Source organism: Pseudorasbora parva, chromosome 16 (genome assembly GCF_024679245.1).
Source record: "Pseudorasbora parva isolate DD20220531a chromosome 16, ASM2467924v1, whole genome shotgun sequence".
NCBI lineage: Eukaryota > Metazoa > Chordata > Actinopteri > Cypriniformes > Gobionidae > Pseudorasbora > Pseudorasbora parva.
In genome coordinates, this window is record NC_090187.1 from 21,144,774 (window position 1) to 21,172,101 (window position 27,328).

The window sequence follows — 27,328 nt, forward strand, 5'->3', positions numbered from 1 at the left end:
TTTCTCAATAAGAGGAGTAAAGTACAGTCCTCACATGACAGCCCTTATATTTCTTCTCGTGCTCCATGTTTAAAGATTAACATTTTTTCTCTTCAATAATAGACAGGATGTCATGTGGATGAGAATGCCAGTGGATTATCTTAAAGATTTGAGTTGATATAAAGCCAGTATATGGTTGAACAAATGTGAGTTTTGGGTAATTAGTAACATTGTTTGCCACTGTGATACATTCGTGCAGAGTAGCAAATAAGAATTTGACAATTATTCAAGCAGGTATGATTGTATCCATTCAATGCAATACAACAGCAGAAAAATCATATTTGGATATATTTCTGATGAATCTCTCAGAGGTCCATCATTTTCCATAAATGGGTAACAGATTTGTTCTGAGTCATGGTCATGGACAGCAGAGGAAACAATGATAAATGCAAATCATGAAACATGGACTGTTATAATAGAAAAATATAAAGAATTTTAAAAAGCAGAGTCTTGTGTTGTTGATGTCAAAGGCTGTGCATGTAAGATTGTGGTATTGGGTATTTCTTTGCATGTTTTTTGTTGAATATAAAAAAAAAAAAAAAAAAAAAATCGAACTTTTTTTTTTTTTAAAATGTTTTATTATTGAACAAATCACAGGGGATATATCACAGAATAATTTAAGATAAAAGAAACTTGAGGTAGAGCAAGGCAATACATTATCAAATAAGATTAAGAAATATACAAATAAATATAAATAACAAACAAATAATAAAAAGGAATATATAAATAAATAACGTGAAACTAAAAAAAGAGAGAAGAATCTTCAGGAATCAGGAGGTAGCCTAACTTATAGCCTACCTAATGAATATTTATTTACATGTTTTTTTTTAATTAACAAATTGGTTTTTAGCAGCTTTCTTGTTAAACGATGAACAAAGTCAGAAAATAAATTTAAATCGACACTGAAAAAGCCTAAAAAATAAGCTTAGGTGACTTTACATTTGTGGAGATGAAATTGGCCATAAATTACCAGTTTTAACCAGTCGTACTGTAGCCTACATCTTCTTTGACCCTGAGTCCCACATCAAAAACAGCATGGCTACATAAAAATCGCAAATCGAAAGTTTGCAATAAGCAGAAAAAAAAAATAAAACAAGCCACGGCACTTCTTTCCAGAACTCCTTTGCATAATCACGTTCAAAAAACAAATGTGGAATTGTTTCAAAATTAGAATTACAGAATGTGCACTGTGAATACTAGACGTCCAACTTACGTTAAAGGGTACTTCACCGCTTTTTCATATTAAATTATGTTATTCCCTTAACTAAAACGAGTTGATACATACATCTCGTCTCACTGTGTGCACTTAAGAAAGAAGACGAATGATCAGCACTGTGAAAAGTAACAGATGTCACGTGACAACAACACCCGTGTTCAGCAGCAACCTAGAACAATATTTTTTCAGCAATAATTATGTACCCAATTCAAAACAAATTACAGGCTGCAAAACAACAACAACAACAACAACAACAACAACAACAACAACAACAACAACAACAACAACAACAGTTTTACCTGAATTTCAAAGCAATCGCTATATTCCACCTGCTTGTTCTATTTGTACAGCGATCCACATGAAAGGTACCGTTTTTGCCACAAGGTGGCAGCAGTAAACTTAAAGAGCAAGATGGTTTGTAAAACCGTTTTGTTGTTTCCCTTGCATTTGTCGTCTTTGCTCGGCTGGATATAGAAAAAACTGGATATAGAATTACAGTGAAACTCGAAACTGCGTGTAAAAGGCAATCCTCTTCCTTTCCTCAGAAAAGTTTGATAACCAAATTTTCTCACCCCATGTTTCCCCAATGATAAATTCGGATGAGTTGCAGAAAGTGTCAGCAGTAAAGGCCCCACCCTCAGACCACAGAGAACATGAAAGATACGAGGAAATAGACACAAGACCGAAAAACACAGTCCGGTGGATTACAGTCTCTAGAGGATTGAGGAGAAAGAAACCATAGGAGAAACCTATGTCTGAACTGTGAACATCTGTGCATATGAATTAGTCAATTATAAGAAGCATCTGTTCATACCTCATTTGAATATTCTCAACCGGCTGCGGCTGAGGAAAACACGAAGAGTTTTGCAGGTAATTTAAGGTTCTTGCAACTTTACGTATCATGTTTACTGATTTTTTTCTTCCATATTTGTCATTTTTGCGGGGCTGGGGGTGTTCAGGTAGCTTCACTCAACATCTCACTTCTGCAGCATTTCTCTCTTTGTCGTGACTTGAGTTTGTTTGCTTGTGTGTTTGTGTGTGGAATGTTGGACAGGAATGATTTACACTGGAACAGGCTGGAAATTGACGGTTCATAACAATATGAACATTTTTATAATTTGTGATTTGTTATTTATTTATTTTTTCTGGTCTGGAAAACTCATGAATGAAATATAGTAAGTGTAGTCTCTTCAATATTTAATATGACTACTTTTGTTATTATTATCTTATCCAGTAATCATTAACATTCGACAAAACTATGGGATTTCTTGATTAAGTCCATCATAATATTTGTATTCAATTTTCTCTAGTAAATGTTACATTCCGAACATACTGACCTACATTTTTTTTTTTTTTTTTTACAAAAACATTGTTCCTCTAACAATAAAAGTTGTTGTTTATCTGTACTTAAACAACATCTGTTTATGGCCTCATGTCTTTAACAAAAAGTTGAAGTTCTTAAATAAAACTCTTAAATCAACTGATTTCATACATAGCCTACATTAAAATTACTTAAAAACATTGAGCAAAAATTTAAAAAGTTAAGTTAACCCTGTAAAATCTGATATGAAATAATAGTCAGATTATTTTTTAAACGGAGCAGTTATTATTGCTAACTATATTATAAAGTTATTTTTATATGGCCAAAAAGATGAAATTCTGATTATCTGTAATGTAAGTCAATGAGATCTGCAACTGTAGCAGACTACTTACATTAAATGTATATAAATATCAGTTGTAAACTTGGCACTCTATATCTCCTAATGTTTTAGACTTAGATGAAATTTAAATGCTTAGTTTTATTATGAAAACTGAAAGTTTTTATTGTGAGGGCAAAATATATAATGCAGTACGATTATGATTAAAAGATGGACAATTCATCAAATGCCTATTTGATTTGAAAATGATTTAAGAGTAAATGTAGAGATTAAAATATTAAGAGGAAAGATCCTGTAGCATTTGAACACAGATTGGAGAATTTAATGTTGTTTTATTATAATGACACTGACACATTTTAAAGTGTCCAGATGCTTTCTCAGGCCGAATGTCACTAGTTGAAGACGCACCCTCTTTAAAAACACAATACCATTGCTGACTCATTCTCATGATCCTGATAGTTGAGAATGAAGAGCCATGTGTTGTGAAAGGGATTTATATTGTGTTTGTCTTCAGAAACCAGTATCTTTTGTGCTGTTATTTGGATGTTGTGGTTCCGGTCTGGATGGGTGTATGGTGTCTTAAACAGATTAATCTGAGCTTCATATCGATCTTTCCTGTCTTACAGTTGTGTGTAATTCTTTTACGGCTGTGTGGTGATGTGAGTGATGTGTTTGTTCGCAACTCCTGCATGACGATCCCTGGTGCTCCGTCAAGAGTGATAAAAGGCAGAACTGTACAGTGAACTAAAGGAGAGGCCAATAGTATTTATTAGATATTTACAGGCCAAACCTTCCCCTTTTTGTTCTGGTTTAGCAGTGTGATACGGACTCATGTTTCATGTGACTTTTAGATGTGTTCTGCATAAATGCCATTCCATTCCATTCCTTCCTAACTCATATTGTTTTCTTGAGGCAAGACACTACAGGCCAAACACAGAAGACTGAGATTTGAGATTTTGGCCTATTTTGCTTCCATTCTTTCAGAATGCAGACTAGTGGAAACAACTTCCAAAATACATATTTAATTGTTTATTTTATTAAACATGAACTATTTGCATCTATAGTGTGCTCTCCTCTGCTGAGACAGAGCGCTGAGATTTCTGAAGATTTTTTCTGAAGGGTTTTTTCATATATCATTCACCTTAAAAGTATTTAACATTTATTCCTAAAACATAATTTATTTGTACTTTTCTGACAGTATTTCTAATTTATAAAATATCTTTAACTTTTGAACCTGGTTTTATCCAGTGTTCAGATTTCTGTGCTGGACATTTATGCAAAGGAGTCCTCATATAATTAGATAATGCCTAATTTGCATATTTAAACTGTGACATACACTATATTGCCAAAATTATTGGGACACCCCTCCAAATTATTCAGGCGTTCCACTTAGGGCTGGGCGATATCTAACAACAATTATATCTCGATATTGTCAAAATCTTTACGATATTCGATATATCTCAATATGTTTTAAGCTTTAACTAAAATAATAAACATATCTATTAATGAGAGTACTTTTCCCAGTGCCCTGAAATTTGCTGTAACCCCATAAATCTGGTGACAAACTGGAAGTTAGTAACTATCGACCTATTTAGCATCCTGCCAGCCATTTCAAAGGTTATTTAAAAGGTTGTAGCAGAACAACTAATTGTTCACCTTGATTCCAGGGCTTTTTTACATATGCAGTTTGGCTTTAGGAAAAAAACATTTAACAGAGACAGCATGCTGCTACTTCCTTGAAGAAATTAAAATAAACCTAGATCAGGGAGGAGTGGTGGGTGCAGTTTTTCTTGATTTGCGTAAGGCTTTTGACACAGTTAATTATGACATATTATTAAACAAACTGTCAAATTATGACCTTTCCTTAGACACACAAAATTGGATAAAATCTTTCCTAATTGGCCGACATCTGTGTGTGCGGGTGAACAATACTCTATCTCCATTTAAAGCATGCACCCTGGGAGTTCCACAGGGATCAATTTTAGAGCTACTGCTTTTCAGCATATATATTATCCTTCCATCTGTATATATCGTAATGTCGATTTGATAATGTATGCTGTTCTTTGGTAAAGTATGCTTGAATTTGAAATATTCGATATTCATATGATCGTTGTCAAAATTATTGTGATATTATCGCTAATATTCGATATATCCTCAAGCCCTAGTTCCAATCACTTCCATGGCCAAAGGTGTATAAAATCAAGCACCTAGGCATGCAACGGTTTCTACAAATATTTGTGAAAGAATGGGTTGCTCGCAGGACCTCCGTGAATTCAAGCATGGTACAAAAGTGGTAGGCCATGTAAAATCACAGAGATAGGGATCAGCGCATGCTGAAGTACAGAGTGCGCAGAAGTCACCAACTTTCTGCAGAGTCAATAGCTACAGACCTCTAAACACTGTGTGGCCTTCAGATTAGCTCAAGAACAGTGCGTAGAGAGCTTCATGGAATGGGTTTCCATTGCCGAGCAGCTGCATTGCTGCAAAGGGTGGATTAAATATAACACCGCAATATTATGTGTATTTAACAAATCAATCAATAACATTTTATAAAATCATGTTAAAAGTATATATATATGTATGTGTGTGTGTATGTGAAATATTGCAAACAAAATTAAAGTTGAACTTTGCATATCTTTGATATCAGAATATGAGATGTGATTCCATCAAAGATCTCTACAACCTGTCAAGGTACAATTGTGGAAACCCAACTGAGATGCTCCCTCAAGTTTACCAGAGTGTGTCGATTTACCCTTATTAGCTGATATTTCTGATTATGTTCAAGATGGCCACATTTTCTCCCATAGCTCCCCTCTGAGAAAACACCTGTTCACTAGGTTTTAATCTCATTTGAAATGAGCAATGTTAGGGTTAATGCATTACAAGTAAAATGCATAACGCAATCAGATTACTTTTTTGGTGTTGCGAGTCAAGTAATGCATCACAAGTAACATGCATTATGTAATCAGATTACTTTTTGATGTGACAAGTAAAGTTTTGCATTACAAGTACAGTGCATGCATTATGTAATCAGATTACTTTTTGATCAGACAAGTAATTTATTAAAAATAACCTGCATTACATAATCAGATTTCTTTTTCATGTTATGAGTAAAGTAACACATTGCATGCAACATGCAGTACGTAATCAGAATACTTTGATGTGACAAGTAAAGTGATGAATTACAAGTTACATTATTACTTTTTGCATTAGAATTACATTATTACTTTTTGATATTATTGCCAATTGCATATTAATAACACAAATACATTTATTTACAGTCAAAAAGTTACTGCAGATGAAGTATTTTAAAAACTGTCACATTATTAGTATGAATTGTTGCTTAAATATATGTCCTCTGTAGTGGACAGGTGATTAATCAGAATTTCCCAATCTGAAATCAATACATCAAACTGTGTGTTGAATGTTATTCAGGCCTAACACACCCCCGGTGTTTGTACATTAGCTTTTTTGCACTGTTTTATAAATGACACTCGTAACTCAGTTCTTCTTCTGAATTACTACCGCATTTCCTCTGACTTACACCGGAACAGATCATGTAAATGTAGAAGATATTGCAGTAAAGCAGTCCCAGCGCCCTTGCAGGTCAATAACCACAGAGCGTTCCTGCATTATGATATTGTGTTTGTGTCGTTCCAGACTGCAGGATGTTCTCGTCAGTGAAGCCGTTTGAAGGGCAGCAGTTTTCAGCCCTGAGGAAACAGTGCCAGCAGAACAGGACTCTTTTTGAAGATCCAATCTTCCTCCCTGTGGACCAGTCACTCTTTTATCATGGAAACCGCATTGGAAAAGTCACCTGGAAGAGACCAAAGGTATAAAGAACAATTTCTAGACCTATTTTAGATTAAAATGGTTGCATTTGTGTTTAGTTTGTATTATAGCTTAATATTGTCGGAAAATAATGGTATTTTCCCAATTTTATTATTAAAAAAAGATTTTATTCCTTAAATCTGAATTATTTATATAATTTTCCTATTTTATTATTAAAGAAATCTAAATATTTTGTAATCAGATTTATTTATTAAATCTGAAATATTGGTCTATTTTCATTATTTTATTATTATTTATTTAATTAATCTGATAATAACTGAACAAACTGAAAAAAAAAAATGTGTAGCAAACAACACTAATTCCGGAATAGACAGAATAAAGGAATACATCGAAAGACTTGATAATTGCTGCCCTGTAGTAATTATTAATACACTTTAATCCTTTGCAGATTTCTTTGGATTTTATGGCTACTTGGATTAAACCCATCACTTAAATAACCTGTTTGTTGTCATTAATCATATCTGAGCTCTGTGCTTATGGAAGGTGTGGCTCTTCTGGCCATAGAAATTGTGTAACTGGACACCCCCTGTAGCTTACACTTTTAAACTGATGCCAGATAAATGTGTTTGTTGTTAAAACAATAACCTCTTCATACAGTCCCATGCTTGACTTGGTTGTGAATGCTTGACAATATTATATTTAGCCAAAGATTGTGCCTGAGGAAAGTTTTGTGTACAGGAATCATTTCCTGTAGGAGTCATAACTGGAGTCTTGGTGTGTAATAAATCAATCTGTTTTCTCAGCATATAAATACATCTGTTTTCATATCAAATATTATTTATGCTACCATTCAAAAATGTGGGGTCAGTACGATTTTTGAAAGAAGTCGCTTCAGCTCACAAAGGCTGAATTTATTTAATAAAAAATTCAGTAATGTGAAGTAGTATTACAATTTAAAATAACTGTTTTTTATTTGAATATATATTAAAGTTTAATTTATTCCTGTGATGCAAAGCTGAATTTTCAGCATCATTACTCCAGTCTTCAGTGTCACATGATCCTTCAGAAAACATTCAAACATGCAGATATGGTGCATATTATTATTATTATTATTATTATTATTATTATTATCAGATATGGTGATATGGTGATAGAAATCTAGACGCACCCTAGCGGCAGCAAATCTTATCTGCCCGCGAGTGTCGTCTAGCAACTCTCAATACCCTTCTGAGATGTAAACAGCAAACTCTTACCGGGCCAATCACATTGTTTATAGAGTCGGTGGGCGGGGCCATAACGACGACGGCCGAGTTGCGTTTGCGTACTTCTAGTAAACACAGAAACTGGCGAACGCAGGTCTTTCGAATCAGCTTTGACCATGACTCTGGAAGCCTTGGAGTTAAGGCCATCCTTTAAAATATTTTGGTTTGCAGTACCAGTAAAAAAAAAAAAAAAAAAAAAAGTCTGTAGGTAGGTCTATATTTTTTTCCCCTAATTTTTATATAAAACAAAAAAGTACATTTTTGGTGATGGTGATTATGTAAGTATGAATTTAAACAAATTGGCATATTGTGACATCACTGACTGGGTCTTCAAGCCGTGCCTTCGGGCGCATAGGCTGATTGCAGGCTATATAGACCACAAACAAATTGAAATATTTGTCAAAAACATGTTTATTGCATACATTTCAGGTGCATTCATTAAGAAAAGGTTCCAACCACCAGCTAGCTGTCATTGACTCATAGCTGTCAACCCTCCCTTTTTTCCGGGTTTCTCACGTATTTTAGCTCTTTTCCCGCTGTCTTCCCGTTTTAGTATTTTCCCGTGATATGTTTTCTTATTTTTACGCTGGATTGTGTTGACTCAGAACACGCAGCTATCTGTGTCTCTGAAGTGGCTTGCACTTGCTAGACCAACACATCTGGTGATATAGACAAGTGTATTTGAATATTAAAAAGCAAAAAGTTGTTTTTATGAATTCAATTAATAAGTAGCTATAACCAACTCTTTACTGGTAAATTTTACAGTAAACAAACATCGCAGACAATTATTTTTGTAATATTATGTATTGTCTCTCAGATTTTTTGAAGAGACACTGCCCCTCTTTCCTCCTTCTTGACAGCCTACATTTAGAATAATAGATTTGATTAACGTTAATGATGAAAAAGGTTTAAAAATGGTGATTGTTTGGATTGTTTTTCCTGCCGTTGAGCCACAGCCGTTCACTAAATCAGTGTTTCCCAACCTTTTTTCAGTCATGGCACCCTTTGAAAATGTTCTAATTTTGTGGCACCCCCATACATATGTTACGCTAGGGGTGTAACAATACAGATTGCTCACGGTTCGGTTTGTATCACGGTTTTAGGTTCACGGTTTCAGTACGGTTTGGTATTTGCTATGCTCAGGGACAGAAAGAACTACTGTCAAATAAAAATAAAGAAAATAAGAACAAAAAAACTTAAATACAAGCAGCAGCACAAATAAATACTATTGAGCAAAGATACTAATAAAATAAACAATGCTTTTCAGATTTTTCAGGTAGGTCGAACATTAGTTTTTAGGTAGAGAAATTGAATAAATAAATCAAATGTAAAATAACTACACATTTAACTGTTTAAATTAAAAATGAATCCTTATTAAACTTACAAAAGCTATTCAATCAAGAGCAGTGAGTGATGTCCTTATCTTTTGTTTGACATTAAACAGATAGCAGTAAAGGCTGCTGCCCCTTTAAGACCTAATACAGGGATATGCATCGTCTTTCTCGACTGTATACAGTTCACTTAAGGCATATACAGACTATGTCTGCTTGGATACTCATCAAGATCCACATGTTGGCATACTTTTTGTGTGAGTTTGTCCGTTCAAGCGCAAGACTTGAAAGAGAACTCAATATTTGCCGGCTGTGAGACGTGTGCACGCTTTTGGACGAGCGCACAGAGACAGACCTTCTCACACTGCAGAGTTCTCATTCGTGTCTTCTGGCGAATATACCCAGGTGATGATGGCGAAAATGAGCACTCGCATGCATTGAACACAGTTTACAAAGATAGACCGTTTTGCCCACGTTTTTCTTTTATTATCGCTGTAGTGTAGCCTATCACTGAGGAGCCAGCACGTGTATCCCGCCCCTCGGATTGAGCCCTGTCAATGGTGAGTTTCCAGACCAAACATCTTGATGTGGGTCTGGCTAGGCTAGAGATCGGCTGAATGGATTAAAAAAACGGTAAAACTCAACTGTTTAACTCTAAAGGACTTGGACAAAAAGTGACAAAAAAGTGGAGTGTTTCTTTAATGCATCCTTGTTGAATAAAATTATTAATTTCTTTCAACAACTAAAAATTGTACAGTAGTGTATATTATCAATTCACAAATTTTAGCAGCTCTAACCAACTTCAAGCAAAATCCTTTAAATCAGAAGGTCTTTAGGATAATGAGAAACATAAATGTAGTTTAATTTCTTGACATGTACTTTATGAAATGTATTGTTTCTTTTCTTGCTTCCCCACCCCACTGATTTCAGTTTCTTTACCACAGCAATTACCTAAAGCTTCTCACTCAAACTCAAGCCTAAAAGATTGTTATCGATTAAAACCCAGTCCATTGAACATGGTGGGAAAAAAAGTATTTTTGACATTCCATTCACTAGTTAAATATGCATGAGGTTTTAAGTAATCTGCTGAATGGATTGTCATTGTTAGACAAGCTTAAAGGTTATTTCAGCTAGTGAGTGGCTAATGTAACCATGTTTGTTCAGTGATTTTGATCTGTAGATTTGGCTTTGTTTCAAATGTGATTTACTATTTTTTTTCTATCCGTGTTATCTACCAGGTAAAAAAATAGTGCATCTGATGACTTAACAGCGAATCTCCTCAGCAAGCTGCATGATTTGAGGAATCATTCATGTGAGAAACACAAACGTTACACCCCAAAGTTTAGCAAATACGGTCACACAGAGCAGTGTGTTTGCATTTAGAGAGCATTGTTGCATATGTTTAGGACACTCCCTTTTTCACCGTCCATCATAAATTACGGTGTTCTGTTCAGGCATGTGAGCGCAATGCAGTTGAACAAGTGCAATGCAATCATCCGCCCACTTACCACCTGTGTCATGAACTGCACCGCTTCTACTGCAGCTGTTGTCTTTTTTAACATTTAGCATCAAAAGAACAGTATTTATCTGAAATAAAAAAGCTTTTACAACATTGCACTACTGTTCAAAAGTTTTGGGTCAGTACAATTTTTTTTTAACTTAAAGAAATAACTTAAAGAAATTAATACATTTATTCAGCAAGGTTCAGACAAAAGTGATGTGTGTATATATATATATATATATATATATATATATATATATATATATATATATATATATATATATATATATATATATATATATATATATATATATATATATATATATATATATTTATTTATCTAGGTCTGGAGACCCTATATTAGGTCTCCAGACCTAAACCCAATATTTATATATATATATATATATATATATATATATATATATATATATATATATATATATATATATATATATATATATATATATATATATAAATAAAATATTGGGTTTAGGTCTGGAGACTGGCTAGGCCACACCAGAACCTTGATATGCTTCTTACCAAGCCACTCCTTGGTTATCCTGTCTGTGTGCTTCGGGTCATTGTGTGCGTTTACATGCACGTTCTTAAGCCGATTATGCTTAAAAAGTCGACAATGAACATGGTCATGTAAATGCGGTAACCTGTTTTCTTTTATCGGAGTAATATCTTAAACGCCGTAAGCATAAACCGGTTGGGACAGGTAGTTTTCTTCCTCTTACCTCGATTTCGCGCTGCATGTAAATGCATTTACCTGCTTTCTGTCAGCTAATTGGAGTGTGCATGTGTGATAGGTGACAAAAGCGCAAACTTATTTAAACGCAAAGCAGATTTAAATGCATCCAGACAGAGCGAGCTAGCGTTTTGCATGAAATAAGGACATACATCACAACCGCAGACTCGTTTAAGACCCAGAAAATTGTAAAGAGGTGTTCTCTTTTCTCAGGCAGCAGAAGTAGCCTAGAAGAGGTTCAGTCAAAACGCTGCCTAACTGCATGAGGGATAATATATGAGCCTTAAATCACCCGCTGACACGGCGCACGCTTTATTTAACATCACAACCGACGTAACATTTGAAAAACTCAGTCAGATATACAGATGTTATTATTTTTGACGTCACTACAAGGAATAACCCGGTTTATAAATATAAATGTAAACACGGTTCAATTGCATTGTCCGTTTACTGGTTTGCATGTAAACGGGGAAAACTGATTATTTCAATAAGCTGATTTTTTTTGGAGTTATCAGCTTACTGGTGTGCATGTAAGTGCACCCATTGTCATGTTGGAAGACCCAGCCTCGACCCATCTTCAATGCTCTAACTGAGGGAAGGAGGTTGTTCCCCAAAATCTCGCAATACATGGCCCCGGTCATCCTCTCCTTAATACAGTGCAGTCGCCCTGTCCCATGTGCAGAAAAACACCCCCAAAGCATGATGCTACCACCCCCATGCTTCACAGTAGGGATGGTGTTCTTGGGATGGTACTCATCATTATTCTTCCTCCAAACACGTTTAGTGGAATTATGACCAAAAAGTTATATTTTGGTCTCATCTGACCAAATTACTTTCTCCCATGACTCCTCTGGATCATCCAAATGGTCATTTGCAAACTTAAGACGGGCCTGGACATGTTCTGGTTTAAGCAGGGGAATGATTTCAAACCATGACGTCTTAGTGTTTTACCAAAGGTAACCTTGGAAACGGTGGTCCCAGCTCTTTTCAGGTTATTGACCAGCTCCTCCCGTGTAGTTCTGGGCTGATTTCTCACCTTTCTTAGGATCATTGAGACCCCACGAGGTGAGATCTTGCGTGAAGCCCTAGTCCGAGGGAGATTGACCGTCATGTTTAGCTTCTTCCATTTTCTAATGATAGCTCCAACAGTTGACCTTTTTTCACCAAGCTGCTTGGCAATTTCCCCGTAGCCCTTTCCAGCCTTGTGGAGGTGTACAATTTTGTCTCTTGTGTCTTTGGACAGCTCTTTGGTCTTGGTCATGTTAGTAGTTGGATTCTTACTGATTGTATAGGGTGGACAGGTGTCTTTATGCAGCTAACGACCCTAAAATAGGTGCATCTAATTTAGGATAATAAATGGAGTTGAGGTGGACATTTTAAAGGCAGACTAACTGGTCTTTGAGGGTCAGAATTCTAGCTGATAGACAGGTGTTCAAATACTTATTTGCAGCTATAAATAGTTAAAAATATATATTGTGATTTCTGGATTTTTTTAAAGATTATGTCTCTCACAGTGGACATGCACCTACGATGACAATTTCAGGCCCATCCATGATTTGCAAGTGGGAGAACTTGCAAAATAACAGGGTGTTCAAATACTTATATATGCGAGCAATACAAACATTACCATTGTAATTACAGTAATTACTATAACTTTTTTTCTTTGTTTTACAGAAATACAATAATATTATATCTTTAATTCTTAATTTTCAGACATTAACCCATTTGGTGGTAGATTGTGAGGATCTCTTAAAGAGATGATTCACCCAAAAATGTTCTCTAATTTCCTCACCCTCAAGTTGTTCCAAACCTGTGTGTGTGTGTGTGTGTGTGTGTGTGTGTGTGTGTGTGTGTGTGTGTGTGTGTGTAAGAAAGAAATTAATACTGCTTTGGAGGGTGAGGAAATGACAGAATTAATAATTTTGTGTGAATTATCCATAAAGTTTCTCCTTTGTTTGCAACAACACCTTTAAATAAAAGATGATAAAATAAGATAAAAGAAGCTTCCTCTTCTTTTTTGCATTTCACGAAAAAAACTAAATCTTATAAGTGGGTAGTTAGTTAACCTAAGGATGAACAGTATGCCATTTCAGTCAAGGTTGTGTCTCAGCTGACACTAAACAGGTCACCCAAGAACAGAAAAACATGACAGGTTTAATTACAGGTGCTCTGTTTTCTAATTCACAAAAACACAGCACACATGCTTATGTGTGAATATAGAGTACTAAATCATGGGAATCTCTTTGTCTCTCTATAACAGGAACTCTGTGAAGACCCACACTTGTTTGTGAATGGAATTAGTGCCCATGACCTGCACCAGGGGCAGCTGGGAAACTGCTGGTTTGTGGCAGCATGTTCCAGTCTGGCCTCCAGGGAAGCTCTGTGGCAGAAGGTGAGTTCATGTCGATATTTATCCTAAAAACAAAAAAAAAAAACAATGCCTCAATACCATCGTTACCAATTTTTGTATATCATTTAACTTGACATGGTGTGTGTGGGATATAAAAAAATGGTAGAAAAAATATCAGCACGGTGTCAGCAGCAATGCCAAAGTCATGGGTTTGATTTACAGAGAATTCACGAATTGGGATAATGTATATCTTGAAAACAAATTAAGTAGCTTTAAATAAAAATGTCCGCTAAATGCTTAATAAAAAAATCTTTTTTTGTCTGGTTTTTTTTTTTTTTAACGGAAGCACAACAGAAGAACACTTGCAGAATTTGTATTTATTTTAATTTCTTGTTTCGATGAAAGTAGTTGCTAATACCAACTAATTATGTTTATTTTAACTAAAATAACTCTAGTAATTAAGGTAAGGTGAGGTATAGTATACTTGAATGTACAATAGAAAACTTTGTTGCATACATGGGAAATGATAAAATCTTCTTGATTATTTACTAACCTCACTGCAGACAGGACTAATTAATTTTTTATGGCTGTTTAAACTGCTATTCCAAATGGTTGTTCGTAACTATAACGCTTAACTAAAGGTTCCAGAACGGGGCAGTTCGCAGCTATGCTATTGCAGAACCATTGTTGGATCCCCAAAAATCCTTTCAAGTAACGGTTCTTAAAAGAAGCAAGTGTGAAGAACCACTCTTTTTTTCACTATAAAAACCCTTTTGTGGAATGGTAAAGTTCCATAATGAAAAGGTTCTTTTCATATGGAATCATAAATGCAAATAAACAGTAAAAAAAAAAAGCGTATGGTATTTTTTTGTCTAGATCGATTGTGCAGTGGTATGTTTTTAATGATTTGAATAACTGCTCTGTTGATATCAGCAGTCCACCTCAACGCCCACCTCCTTATCATTAGTTTGGTTAATGAATAGGTTAAATGTCCGGGAAAGTTAATATTCCCTCTAGTAAGAGTGGGTACGCTCATAATCAAGATATACTAGTCAGAAGATGTGTGAAATATGATATCGCAAGTTATATAGATTCTATGCCAGTGCTTAAAGTGGATAAGTACTCTGACCACCCACAGCACAAGCAGCGGAAGTGGGAATTGCTTTGGGAATACCACCACTTTCCCCCCCACTTCAAGCTCTGGTCTGTGCTGTGGGAAATCATTCTCCTTCAGTATAGACTGGTGCTGCTTTGTTCCAGTTCGTTTTTACTATGCCTTTCACTCGCTAACCTTTCTTCCGTCTCATTCACTCGGATGTACGTCATTGCTTATGTTGCATGAGTGCCCACTACTGGCGGAACATTTGCAATGGACCGAACTGGAACGTCCTAAGCCCTTAATCACTTGGAATTCACAATGGAGTTGTGAAATTGTTTTAATGCAGTGCTTTTGGGTTGTTTTAAATGATTTTTTTAATAATTAAAATGTCATAAAGTTGTTTGGCTAAATTAAAAGGATAGTTTACCCAAAAATGAAAATTTTATGTTTATCTGCTTACCCCCAGGGCATCGAAGATGTAGGTGTGTTTCTTTAGAAGAAACACAAATGAAGATTTTTAACTCCAAACGTTGCTCGTATAATGCATGTCAATGGGGAAACACACCTACATCTTGGATGCCCTGGGGGTAAGCAGAAAAAAAACAAAATTTTATTTTTGGGTGAACTATCCCTTTAAATGTGATATGCGGTGATGTCACAATCGTGTTGCATTGTGGTATATGAAGGTGCATGAAGTGTACCTATGGTCATATACCTTTTCACCACTAGATGGAGGAAAATATCACACAGTGTAGCTTTAAAGGGGGGGTGAAACACTCAGTTTCAGTCAATCTCAGGTCAATCTTGAGTACCTATAGAGTAGTATTGCATCCTTCCTATCTCCGAAAAGTCTTTAGTTTTATTATATTTTTAAAAGAAATATAGGCTGTACCAAGTCTTTCCGGAAAAAAACGAGCGCCTGGAGGCGTATCGTGTGGGGGCGGAGCTTAAGAATGACGAGTGCGCACAAAGCGGTGACGTTCTCAAGCGTGGAGAAACCCATGGCTATCGATCAGATTCAGCTAATACAGATATGATCCATAATCAGATTCGGAGGCTGAAATAAATTGAACAGGAGAAACAGCAACAGCAGGACGTCCGTCTCTGTGGTATGTACTGTATTTAGTGGCCTGTCAACATTTGTGTGTCTTTACTCGCAGTTTATGAGGACATGATTCAGTTTATGGACTATTGTATGCAACTAAACATTAGCAGTAGCAAGCAAAACGGTTTTGCACGTCAGACTAGTGTAACGTTATACATAGAACAACAATAGTCCGTTAGCGCATTTGAATGACGAAGCATGCGATCGTGTTGTTTACTGATGTTTACTCACGCGTACCAACAGCACAGACATTTGAAGCAGTTTTACTCACCGGCTGCTTCCAAAGCAGGACCGAACCTTTATCGCTGGGACCGCTCCGTCAAAAACACGCTTCTTTGGTATGATTTGGTGAAGTCCTGTGACAGCAGTGACTGTGGAGATCCACTTTGCGACGCGACTGAAAAACGATGCTGTGACGCTTCCCGTCATTTCTGCGTTCAAATCGGTTCAAATGCAGCGCTGCCTTCCCGGAATGCTGTGCTGAAGCGTTGAAGTCGCTTGATGTCACCCATAGGAATAAAGTGGAGCGTGGCGCGGACTATAACGACATAAGTGTTCACGGACGACTGGATCTGCAGCTGAGAGAGTGTTTATGGGCATGCATGTCCTCTCTCGCTCTAGTCACTCGCGCGCGCACCCTTCCGGGAGAAGAGCCCGTACGGCCCATACAAGGACCTTCCGCTCTATTAACGTCAAGCTGACCCATACTTAAAAAAAACTCTCCGAAACTTGTGAGAAACCGGAAGGAGTATTTTTGACACAGAAATACTCCATCAAACGTCCATGTGTTGATATTTTAACTGTGATATTAGTTAAACAAAAATATATGGTAACACTTTATTTTAGAGTTCAGTTATTAACTATTAACTAGTTGCTTATTAGCATGCATATTACTAGGATATTGGCTGTTTATTAGTACTAATAAAGCACTTATTAATACCTTATTCTGTATAACTTTGTTCTACATCTCTTAATCCTACCCAATAGCCAATACCTAAACTTAAATGCTACAAAAACTACCTTACTAAGTATTAATAAGCAGTAAATTAGGAGTTTATTGAGGCAAAATGTGTTCCCTATACTAAAGTGTTACTGACTGTTATTTTAGTATTATTAGATTACTGACTGTTATTTTAGTATTATTTATGTAATATTTATTAATATTTTAATTATTATTAGCTTTTTTGTTGTTGTTTTTTCCCCCCAAAAGTTTAAGTTTATTTGCTTAGTTTTTTTTTTAAATTATATTTAGCTTAAATCATTTTTAGAGTTAGTAAAGTTAGTGAGTAAAGTTAGTTGCCAAGGCAACATTTTATTATAGGCCCCTTTTGTATCCGTTCCCGTTCTTTACTATTCTTCTTCTTCTTCCGCTCTTGAGTCTATGGCAGCCCATAGAACCATATGGTAAAAAAGTTGTGAAATTTGGCACAATAGATAGAGGATAGTCCCAACTGTCACTATAGGATATTTTGAGTTTCTAACTCAATCCCTCTATGCTAATAAATTTTGAACTATTAAGGGCTAGAAACAAAATATTTTTTCCTTTCATTCGTTGGCTCAAGCTGATTCGCTTGCACGCTATGACGTCATTTTCCATCATGAAAATGTTCGCGGCATTTTGAATTTTCCAAACTCCTCCTAAGCCTTTGCTCTGATATTCACAAAAATTTTAACAGACTATGCCAAGAAAAGGTTATTAAATTCAAGTTGATTCGTCAAATTGTTTTTGATAAACGCGCACAAATTTTACGTAGCAGTTGCAAAAATACACCTAAGGCGGTATCTCTGCAATGCTTTATCGTATTCAAACCAAACTTGGTACGTCATCACAAGCATGACCTGAAGTGACCTGCAGTGTTTCGGCACAGTGCAACCTACTGGTCTGGAGATACAAAAAATGGCTATTTTTGCTTATGATGAGTTTGTCAAAAAAAAATCAAGAAAGTGGTCTTGTTAGATTAGGGACGTTATGCCGAGTCGACAAATATCCAGTTATCCCATATCAGCCATTTTGGACGTCAGCCATTTAGAATTTTGTCTAAAAAACTATATTTTTACGAATGTATTTATTGTTACGAAACTTCTTCGTTACGTGTCTTCTGCACCATGCCCTGAAGGTACTCGAAAAATTTCAGGGCAGCACCACCTTGTGGTCAGGATGTATAACAAAATTTACATGAAGGCTATTAACTCTTACATTTACATTTTACATTTATGCATTTAGCAGACGCTTTTATCCAAAACGACTTACAACTCAGCAGAACAGGAAGCGATCCGTCAAGAAGAGGCAACGAAACACAAAAAGTGCCCTAAATACCAAGATTAGTACACTACTCAGAGTAGCAAAGACCAGAAAAGGAAAAAAAGAAAGGAGAAATAGAGTTTTTTTTCTTTCTCTTGAATAAGTTAGCCTATTATAATGAAACTGGTCATAATACATTCTTTGGCTACTGCTGAGAACATAGATATCAATTTTGCCATATTTGGTAAAACTTCCTCTCCTCCATCTTGTTATTAGTTAAAAACCTACTTTTTCAAAGTCCTCCTAGGACGTTTGTCCGATTTTAACCAACATTGAATTGTATCATTTTCAGACCATCCCGACAAAAAGTTATTGATTTCACATCAATAAATGAAATCATTTTTGTTTACCATAGCGACAAAGCTGAGGCATGAGGCCAAAATGACTCTTAAGGTTGTATCTCTGCAATGTTTTGACATATTGACAACAAACTGTGCATGTCATTGTCACCTCATTCTGACCACACCACATTCATTTGGTCACAGCGCCACCTATTGGCCAAAAGTGATACATAATACTTTTTTTTTTTACTTTATGTATAATTGTATATCTGTTTTGTCTCAGCTTATGTTAATAAGTCTTTACTGGTTCATTGTTGCAGCTGGTCACTCCCAGCCATGTTGGCATGTCTCATTTTCTTCTTTGCGCTTGGCCCGGAATTGCTGCTTGCAGCTATATTTTTATTTAAGCCTATTTTCAATTAAAGGAAAAAAGTTTTCTTAGTTTTAGTTTTTAACAATGTGCTGATACCTCCAAGCGTATCACAAGCCATTTGTGCAATATTAACAAAACAATTAGACATGGCAGGAATGCAATATTAGTGTGGTACAGTTTTATGAACGCTTGTCTGTTTAACAAATAATAAATATCTTGTTAGTTTGGATTTTCTAAAACTTGTATATCATGAAATAAACCTCAAACTCTGCTCAAGGTTTTCTTGCTACTATTTATTTACAGTGTTCTGTGGACTCTTTACACAATGTCTGCAGGTACACTGTCATCCTTACAAATTGAGCCATGGGATCTGCTTACTGAGCAAATGATGCGTTATTAGGATGAGTCTTGTTTAGATTCAATGAGGTTGCATTGATGGCTTGTGACTAATTGGAGACTTGGGGTTATCCCTTTGCTCTATTTTCATTTGTGTCCACATACGATGCACTCTCGTGGACAAACAGGAGATCTCACGAGATGACTTGTTTGTTTCCATGTGTTGCAGTTTTCCAATCCAAATGCTTAGAAACGTTTTTTAAAGCACTTCCGTTCGCTCATTAGCTTACTGTCGTACGTCATACGTCTCTGTCGCTCCACCTAATTCTCATTAAAGAGCCTCATGGGACGTCCTGCCTGTCGCTGTCACACTGCAGCGCATGCAGTAATGCACCTTACACGGCTACACACCGGCGCACAATGCGCAGAGCTCTAGATCTCCCTCCTTGTTGTGTGTTCTGTCTCTACTAGACATGTTGTTCCCTCCTGAGGTCTAATTACTGTCCGCTAACTCTTATTGCGCTCCCCCTGAAGAGCCCCTTCAGACACACTCATATATCTCATCTGGCCACACACTCATACCTAGTGAGCTGCCTACCTAGGCAGTATTTAAGTTGATAAAGTTAGGCACGCCATGACCTTATAGTGCTATATAAGATCTCTTTTTGACCATATTCTAAGGCAGCGTCACATCTGTGTTTAATAGAGAAAACAGAATCTTATTTGATATTTTTTTAGTAATAGTGTTATTTTAGTATTATTTATATACTATTATTAGTTTTCTTCATTTTGAATGAGCTTTTATTTTTATATTTTCAGCTTCCATTTTAATTTAATAATTTATTTTTAATATTACTACTTTGGTTCAATTTATTTTTATTTCCGTGGTATTTTTATTTTACTTTTAATTTTGATTTATTTCCTGTTAGTATTATGTTTCAACTTTATTCCGTTTATTCCATTATTTGCCAAAGCAGCATTTCTAATTTTTAATGTTTTAAGATTTATTTCATTACCAAAAATGTTTGTAATAGTTTAACAACAATAAACCTGTTTAGTACTGCAAGAAATATAAATAAAACTGTTATTAAAGCGGTTTGTCTTAGCTGTGTATTTTTTATTCATGTTATTTTTTATTCTTAATTGATGCATTGTTCTCATAAAATGCTAACTTCACCCAAAAATTAAAAGTCTGTGATTTACTCACCATTAAGTTGTTCCATACCTGTATGAATTTCTTTATTCTGTTGAACACAAAAGAAGGTAGAGTGATGAATATGGGTAATAAAACAGTGGATGGACCCCATTATGTCAATTTTCAAAGATTATATAAGAAATGTGCATTCACATATATTAGCATCATTTAAATGTGCCTGTCAGAGAAGTCATTTCCATTTATTGACTGCTTATTTGACTTGTTTCATAACACACAGAACATTTTGATAGCTTTATATGGTAGAATCGTTCTTTTTAACTCGATTTGCAAATTTAACTAAATTAGTTATAGATTCTTTAACAGCTCACTGGATCCTTTCAGTTATGTCACATAAAATGTCTATACGGATGTGTAACGGAAACACTCGATGACGTAAAAGAAGAACTGGCTTGTTGAACCAGTTCAATGCAACGTTCGTGGAAATGAGTCAGACTTCCTAGAACTAATGTGTGGCATTTGCCTGAAGGCTGGGCACATTGTTCGATTGCCGATATTGGTGTGTGTTTGTGTGTGTGTGTGTGTGTCTGTCTATGTGTCTCTGTCTGTGTCCTTGGTTCGAGACTGACACTGGTCGAGTCTGTCTCAGTGACCATCCAGTCAGATGCCTTTATCATATCAACAAAACATTCACATACAGAAACAAAAATGATTGACAACACTGTCCAACAATTTATTTTACTGTAGATTCCCTCTATAAGCATGGCATTGGATTACATGTGTACCAGAAAAAATCATCCAGTAATATCTTTATGCATGTGTATAACAAACTATCTGGGCGGCAGGTTGCTAAAACCATCTTGAAGTTTAGGATACTACAGAGGACTGCGTTTTATTTTTATTATTAACACAAAGAGCTTTCGTTGATTAGTGAAAGAAAGAGGTTTTGACTGACCATCACAGAGAGCATCTAACCTGTCTGTGGTTTTAGGATACGATGATTGGATCTGTCACTTGTTTTTGTTGAAGGTCAAAGAGCAAGATATTTGATCTTTCGTCGCTCCCTCCTTGTAGGCGAAAAGGAAATACATCACTTTCCGCACCTTTGCCAGCTCGGCTATCCTCTCTCCGAACTCCTGGATGTCTGCCTCCAGGCATTTGATGGGCGAATCCTCAGGATCTCCGGCGTTCCTCCAGAACTGGCCGATGGGCTCCAGCAGCTGCCTGGTCATAAGGTTGGTCAGGTCAGGCGTCCAGAGCTGGCAGATGCCAGTGACGGTGAAACGGCCCGTTCCTTGCAGGTTCACGTTCCAGTGGGAGAAGGTGAGCTCCTGTTCACTGAAGTCCAGACGGTAGACGGACTCGTGCGACAGGAGCAGCCTCTCGCCGTCCTGCCTCTTCTGGCCCCTCTGCTGCAGCGACTGCACCCTCAAACGCATCACCTCCGTCAGCTGCAGGTCCTCGGTGAAAGTCAGCTCAATTTCGGAACCCATGACCGGCTCGTCTTCAAGTTGAGGAAGGATCCGTCTGCTTGTGGCTTGTGTCTGTATGCGACTGAATAAACTGAATAAACTCTCTCCTCTTTCAACCTTCACTTTCCATCCCCACCCACCCGCCTCTGTGGCCCCATGGGCAAAAAGCCTCATTTAGTTGGGGACTTTATTGATTCTGCCTCACATGCTCTGAGCCTCTGGATGAGTTTTGGGAGCAGGAGGAGGCGCAAACCAACCGGAGATTCGCTGTTAGAGTTTGACGTGTTGTAGCACTAGGCAACAGATGCTTGCTGCTGTTTAAAATCTTTTAAGCTTGGATGGTTTAAATATTCATCTGATCAACAACATGTGTTTATTTATTTACAATTATGTCCACATTGTCATTAACACAATGCATCTGGACATTTAACTTTTTTGTCTGATGATTTTTATTCAATTGTCATACAGCAAATATCCCCAAAAAATTATGTAATTTTTTTTTCATATGCACAAATATAGTATAACAAGTGCTATGATTTATAAATGGTTCACTTACTATATTGTACTATTTTTAATATTGTTGTTGTTGTTATAGAAGGAAATGTGTTTTTATTTTGTGGTATTCTGAATTGTGAAATTCTTCACAATGACTTCTTAATTTCTGTAATTGAAATAAGGCTTAAATAAAATAAATATTAGATGAAACCACTAAACGGAAAATTAAATTCCAAATAAATATTTAAATACTCAAATTCAAATATTAATAAATACTTAAATAATACTAAAATAGTTATTATATTATAATAGTAAAATAACAATCCTTAAAATGTTGTTCATTTTTGCAAAACAATTATTCAAGCAAAAACTAAATCTTATTTTATTTCTTTGATTTTGGAGTGAACTGGGCATGGTAGTTTATTTGATACACCCATAAACTCTTATAATTCCATGTATTTTAATGGTTTTATTCACCATATTTTTCTGATTTACATCAGCTCAGGAAGTGTTTAGTTGATTCCAGTTATATATAAAAACTAATAAAACACTGTATTTTGCTGTTTGTAGGTTATTCCAGATTGGAAAGACCAGGAATGGGACAAGGAGAAACCAGAGAGCTATGCTGGGATTTTTCACTTTCGCTTCTGGCGTTTTGGAGATTGGGTAGATGTTGTCATTGATGACCGACTACCAACCGCAAACGGGCAGCTTATCTACTGTCACTCCAATGACAGTAATGAGTTCTGGAGTGCTCTGGTGGAGAAAGCCTATGCCAAGTAAGTACCACGACCATTAACAGAAAGAAAAATGTCGGATTAAATGAAGGGATATATATATATCAAACCATCATATTAGAATCCATCATTAAACTAGTTGATTTATCTGATCCCACATTTATCAGGTTATGTGGATGTTATGAGGCTTTGGATGGTGGCAACACAGGTGATGCTCTGGTGGATTTCACTGGCGGTGTATCTGAGCCCATGGATCTGCTGGAAGGAAAGTTTAACCAGGAGGAGGAGGCCCGTCATCAGCTGTTTGAGCGGGTTCTGAAAGTCCATAACAGAGGAGGTCTGATCAGCTGCTCCATTAGAGTGAGTTGGATGTTAAGTAGTCTCGTGTAGCCAGACCTTCGAACTGCCGGCAGAAGGTCTGGACTCTATCGCAGCTTTCATTGGTTAATGACCGCCCGAAAGGACGTTTGACTGACATGTAACGCAACCAATCACAGTTCGTTTTGTTCTGTGTCATGTTTAGGGCCATGAAAAAATTCGATGTACCTGCAGTAACGGACTGGTGTGCATCTATAAATTATTAATTCAAGAACATTGTCCAAATTTACTGCACAGTGGAGGTGCGAACTTCATATACTTTTGAAAATCCAGCGTTTAGTTCATCCTGGTAAGCGCTCATTGTCACAGTTGTAAACACAACGGCGCTCTTCTTCCATGAGGGAGTTTGTTGACACAGCCAAAGACTGTAAAAAAAATATGGACATGGTGTCCATGATATTACCCGTAGGTTTCTGAAGAGTATTTGTGAATCCCAAAAGTGTGCATAGCCGGCCGTCTCCATCTTGGCAGGGCATCACCAAGCATCTCTTCCAGATAACAGCAAATGGGCAAAGAGTCGGGACGTGGAAGGACTAACAGAAAGCAGACAAATGGCAGCAGTGGCAATCCACCTGTCACACAACTGGCCACGCCCTCAATTATGCATAATATTAAGACTTAATATAATTTAAATGGATGCATTTAATTCCCCCCAGTGGGCAGTCGACGAATTGCAGTTTTAGTCACTTCCTTGTTGGATTCACTGAATTTGTTTCTAGGTGGACCAATAAAGGTGTCATGAACTGGCATTTTGAATTTTTTTATACTGTTGTCTGAGGTCAACTTATGACGTTTGCATGTTTTTTTACATTAAAAAACATCATAACTAATAAATAATAGGTTATTTTCTGCACCGGTTTTGAAGCTCTCTCCAAAACGTTTGGTTTTGATGGGTGTGCCGCACTGGAGACTAGGATTGGATAAGATTTGCATATTTAATTAGTTTCTGCTGTCAGTTTACATGAGGTAGTCCGTCTGGAAAACACATAGACCCGGGATGATGGGCTTTGCAAGCCCTGGTAGTCTAAACCCGAATCGCAATGAACCAACAAATAAGGGATTCTTCAGTCTGTGACAGCATGCTGGTACGTTGTTAGACACGTACACATAATCAATACGATCTGTAACAATGCAATAAAAAATGTTTTACTCACATAAGTGTGCTGCACCATTCCTGTCATACTTGATATAGAAGATCTCAATATGTCTGCAAATCCAGTGTTGACCTGTGTCTTGTTTACAAACGATTATCTTGCTATCTTCGGCATGTTTATTGCTCGGTAACGCGATCAGTTTAGTTCCATGAATCGGTGGGCGAGGCTACAGAAGCAGCGTTTCACCCTTCTAATACGTCATTGATTTGAGAGCCTCGTTTTCTGGGCCTGGTGTCTATAAAAGCTTTTCTTTTACTTACAAGGAAGTTTTCAGCTCTGAAACTTACAGGATATTCTTATATTATGACCTTTTATATATCAAAACCTCAAGGGAAAGTTGATTTTTCAGTTCATCACCCCTTTAAAGAACTCAACACACTCGTCTTGTGGGCATCCTGTAGAGTTCAACCAATCCGATGACGACTTTGAAAATCCTGAAGTGTTTCCAGATACAGTGATGAAAATAAGTATTTGAACACCCTGCTATTTTGCAAGTTCTCCCACTTCGAAATCATGGAGGGGTCTGAAATTGTCATCGTAGATGCATGTCCACTGTGAGAGACATAATCTAAAAAAATGATCCAGAAATCACAATGTATGATTTTTTTAACTATTTATTTGTATGATACAGCTGCAAATAAGTATTTGAACACCTGTCTATCAGCTAGAATTCTGACCCTCAAAGACCAGTTAATCTGCCGTTAAAATGTCCACCTCCACTCCATTTATTATCCTAAATTAGATGCACCTATTTTAGGGTCGTTAGCTGCATAAAGACACCTGTCCACCCTATACAATCAGTAAGAATCCAACTACTAACATGACCAAGACCAAAAAGCTGTTCAAAGACATTAAATACAAAATTGCACACCTGCTGAAAGGCTTCAAAGGGCTACGGGGAAATTGCCAAGCAGCTTGGTGAAAAAAGGTCCTCTGTTGGACCAATCATTAGAAAATGGAAGAAGCTAAACATCAATCAATCAATCAACTTTATTTATATAGCGCTTTTACAATCACGATTGTGTCAAAGCAGCTTCACAGTGTCAAACAGGATAATATTGCGACAAAATTAGATTTGGCTGTACAGTCGTACTGGAGAAAACAGTGATGTTATCAGCTTATTTTAATTTATCATATAGCAACAATGTTGGCAGATCAGTATTATAGTTTATAGAATTAAATAAGACCTAATTCATACATTTTATTTGTATAATAAGTTGAATAACTTTAATCATATTTTTAGTGTCCCCAACTGAGCAAGCCAAGCCAAAGGCGACAGTGACAAGGAACCCTGATGGAGAAAAATAAACCTTGGGAGAAACCAGACTCAGTCGGGGTGCCAGTTCTCCTCTGGCCTATTAACACACCCTGTTAGATTATTATTCTGGCAACCTTACAGGTCAGAAATCATATTAGATTGGAATATTCAAAATTTCAGGGTATCACGGAAGAGACAGATTTATTTGGAAATAAATGATGGGATGGGGCGTCGATTACACAAGAGTATGAATACATGAAAGATCGGAATTATTGCGGCGAAGACGGGTTTTGAGCACGCCGTGCCAGTGAGGCAAATTCAGAGGAGACACCAATTGACACGGCTCAGCAGACACTCATGACTGTCAATCTCCCTCAGACTTCAAAAAGAGGTCTCAATGATCTAAAGAAAGGTGAGAAACAGCACAGAACTACACGGGAGGAGCTTGTCAATGACCTGAAAAGAGCCAGGGCCATGTATTGCGAGATTTTGGGGAACAACCTCCTTACCTCAGTTAGAGCATTGAAGATGGGTGGAGGCTGGGTCTTCCAACATGACAATGACCCGAAGCACACAGCCAGGAAAACCAAGGAGTGATAAGAAGCATATCAAGGGTCTGATGTGGCCTATCCAGTCTCCAGACCTAAACCCAATAGAGAATCTTTGGAGGGAGCTCAAACTTCGTGTTTCTCAGCGACATGCCAGAAACCTGACTGATCTTGAGAAGATCTGTGTGGAAGAGTGGGCCAAAATCCCTCCTGCAGTGTGTGCAAACCTGGTGAAAAACTACAGGAGACGTTTGACCTCTGTAGTTGCAAACAAAGGCTATTGTACCAAATATTAACATTGATTTTCTCAGGTGTATCATACAAATAAATAGTTAAAAAATCATACATTGTGATTTCTGGATTTTTTTTTTATTGATTATGTCACACACAGTGGACATGCACCTATGATGATAATTTCAGACCCCTCTATTATTTCTAAGTGGGAGAAGTTGCGAAATAGCAGGGTGTTCAAATACTTATTTTCCTCACTGTGAGTGTTTCATATGCATCAGTCGTTCAGCCAGTCTGTCTGAAGCTGAGACTAAATATCAAGTCACATGCATTTGTGTGATGAAGAAATGTGATGAAGTATTAGCGTCTATATCACACTAGTCATGTTGAAATATACATGTTTTGTGACTGTATTTTCCACAATTGTTATTGTTTATTGTGTTGTAATGTCCTGACCCGTAGATGTCCATTATAAGTGCAAATGCATTTGTGTGTCATGCAGTAAG

The 27,328-nt window shown here is 36.6% G+C and overlaps 2 protein-coding genes across 2 annotated transcripts in view; one reads left to right on the forward strand and one right to left on the reverse strand.

Moving 5' to 3' along the window:
- Positions 1–1,628: 1,628 nt before the first annotated feature.
- capn5a (calpain 5a) overlaps positions 1,629–27,328 on the forward strand; it is a 37,840-nt gene continuing 12,140 nt past the window's right edge. The window contains exons 1-5 of the mRNA XM_067419941.1: positions 1,629–2,125; positions 6,574–6,746; positions 13,811–13,942; positions 23,087–23,295; positions 23,421–23,613. Of these exons, the coding sequence (XP_067276042.1) occupies positions 6,582–6,746; positions 13,811–13,942; positions 23,087–23,295; positions 23,421–23,613 (699 nt within the window). The 5' untranslated portion in view covers positions 1,629–2,125; positions 6,574–6,581. The remainder of the gene's footprint in view (positions 2,126–6,573; positions 6,747–13,810; positions 13,943–23,086; positions 23,296–23,420; positions 23,614–27,328) is intronic.
- On the reverse strand, positions 21,274–22,485 carry ompa (olfactory marker protein a). Its single transcript, XM_067419953.1, has one exon. The coding sequence runs from the start codon at positions 22,193–22,195 to the stop codon at positions 21,560–21,562; it is 636 nt and encodes a 211-aa protein (XP_067276054.1). The 5' UTR covers positions 22,196–22,485; the 3' UTR covers positions 21,274–21,559.

What these genes read in the sequence shown, in the direction of transcription:
- ompa (XM_067419953.1), bottom strand. Translation starts at nt 22,195, where the DNA reads ATGAGGCTTTTTGCCCATGGGGCCACAGAGGCGGGTGGGTGGGGATGG.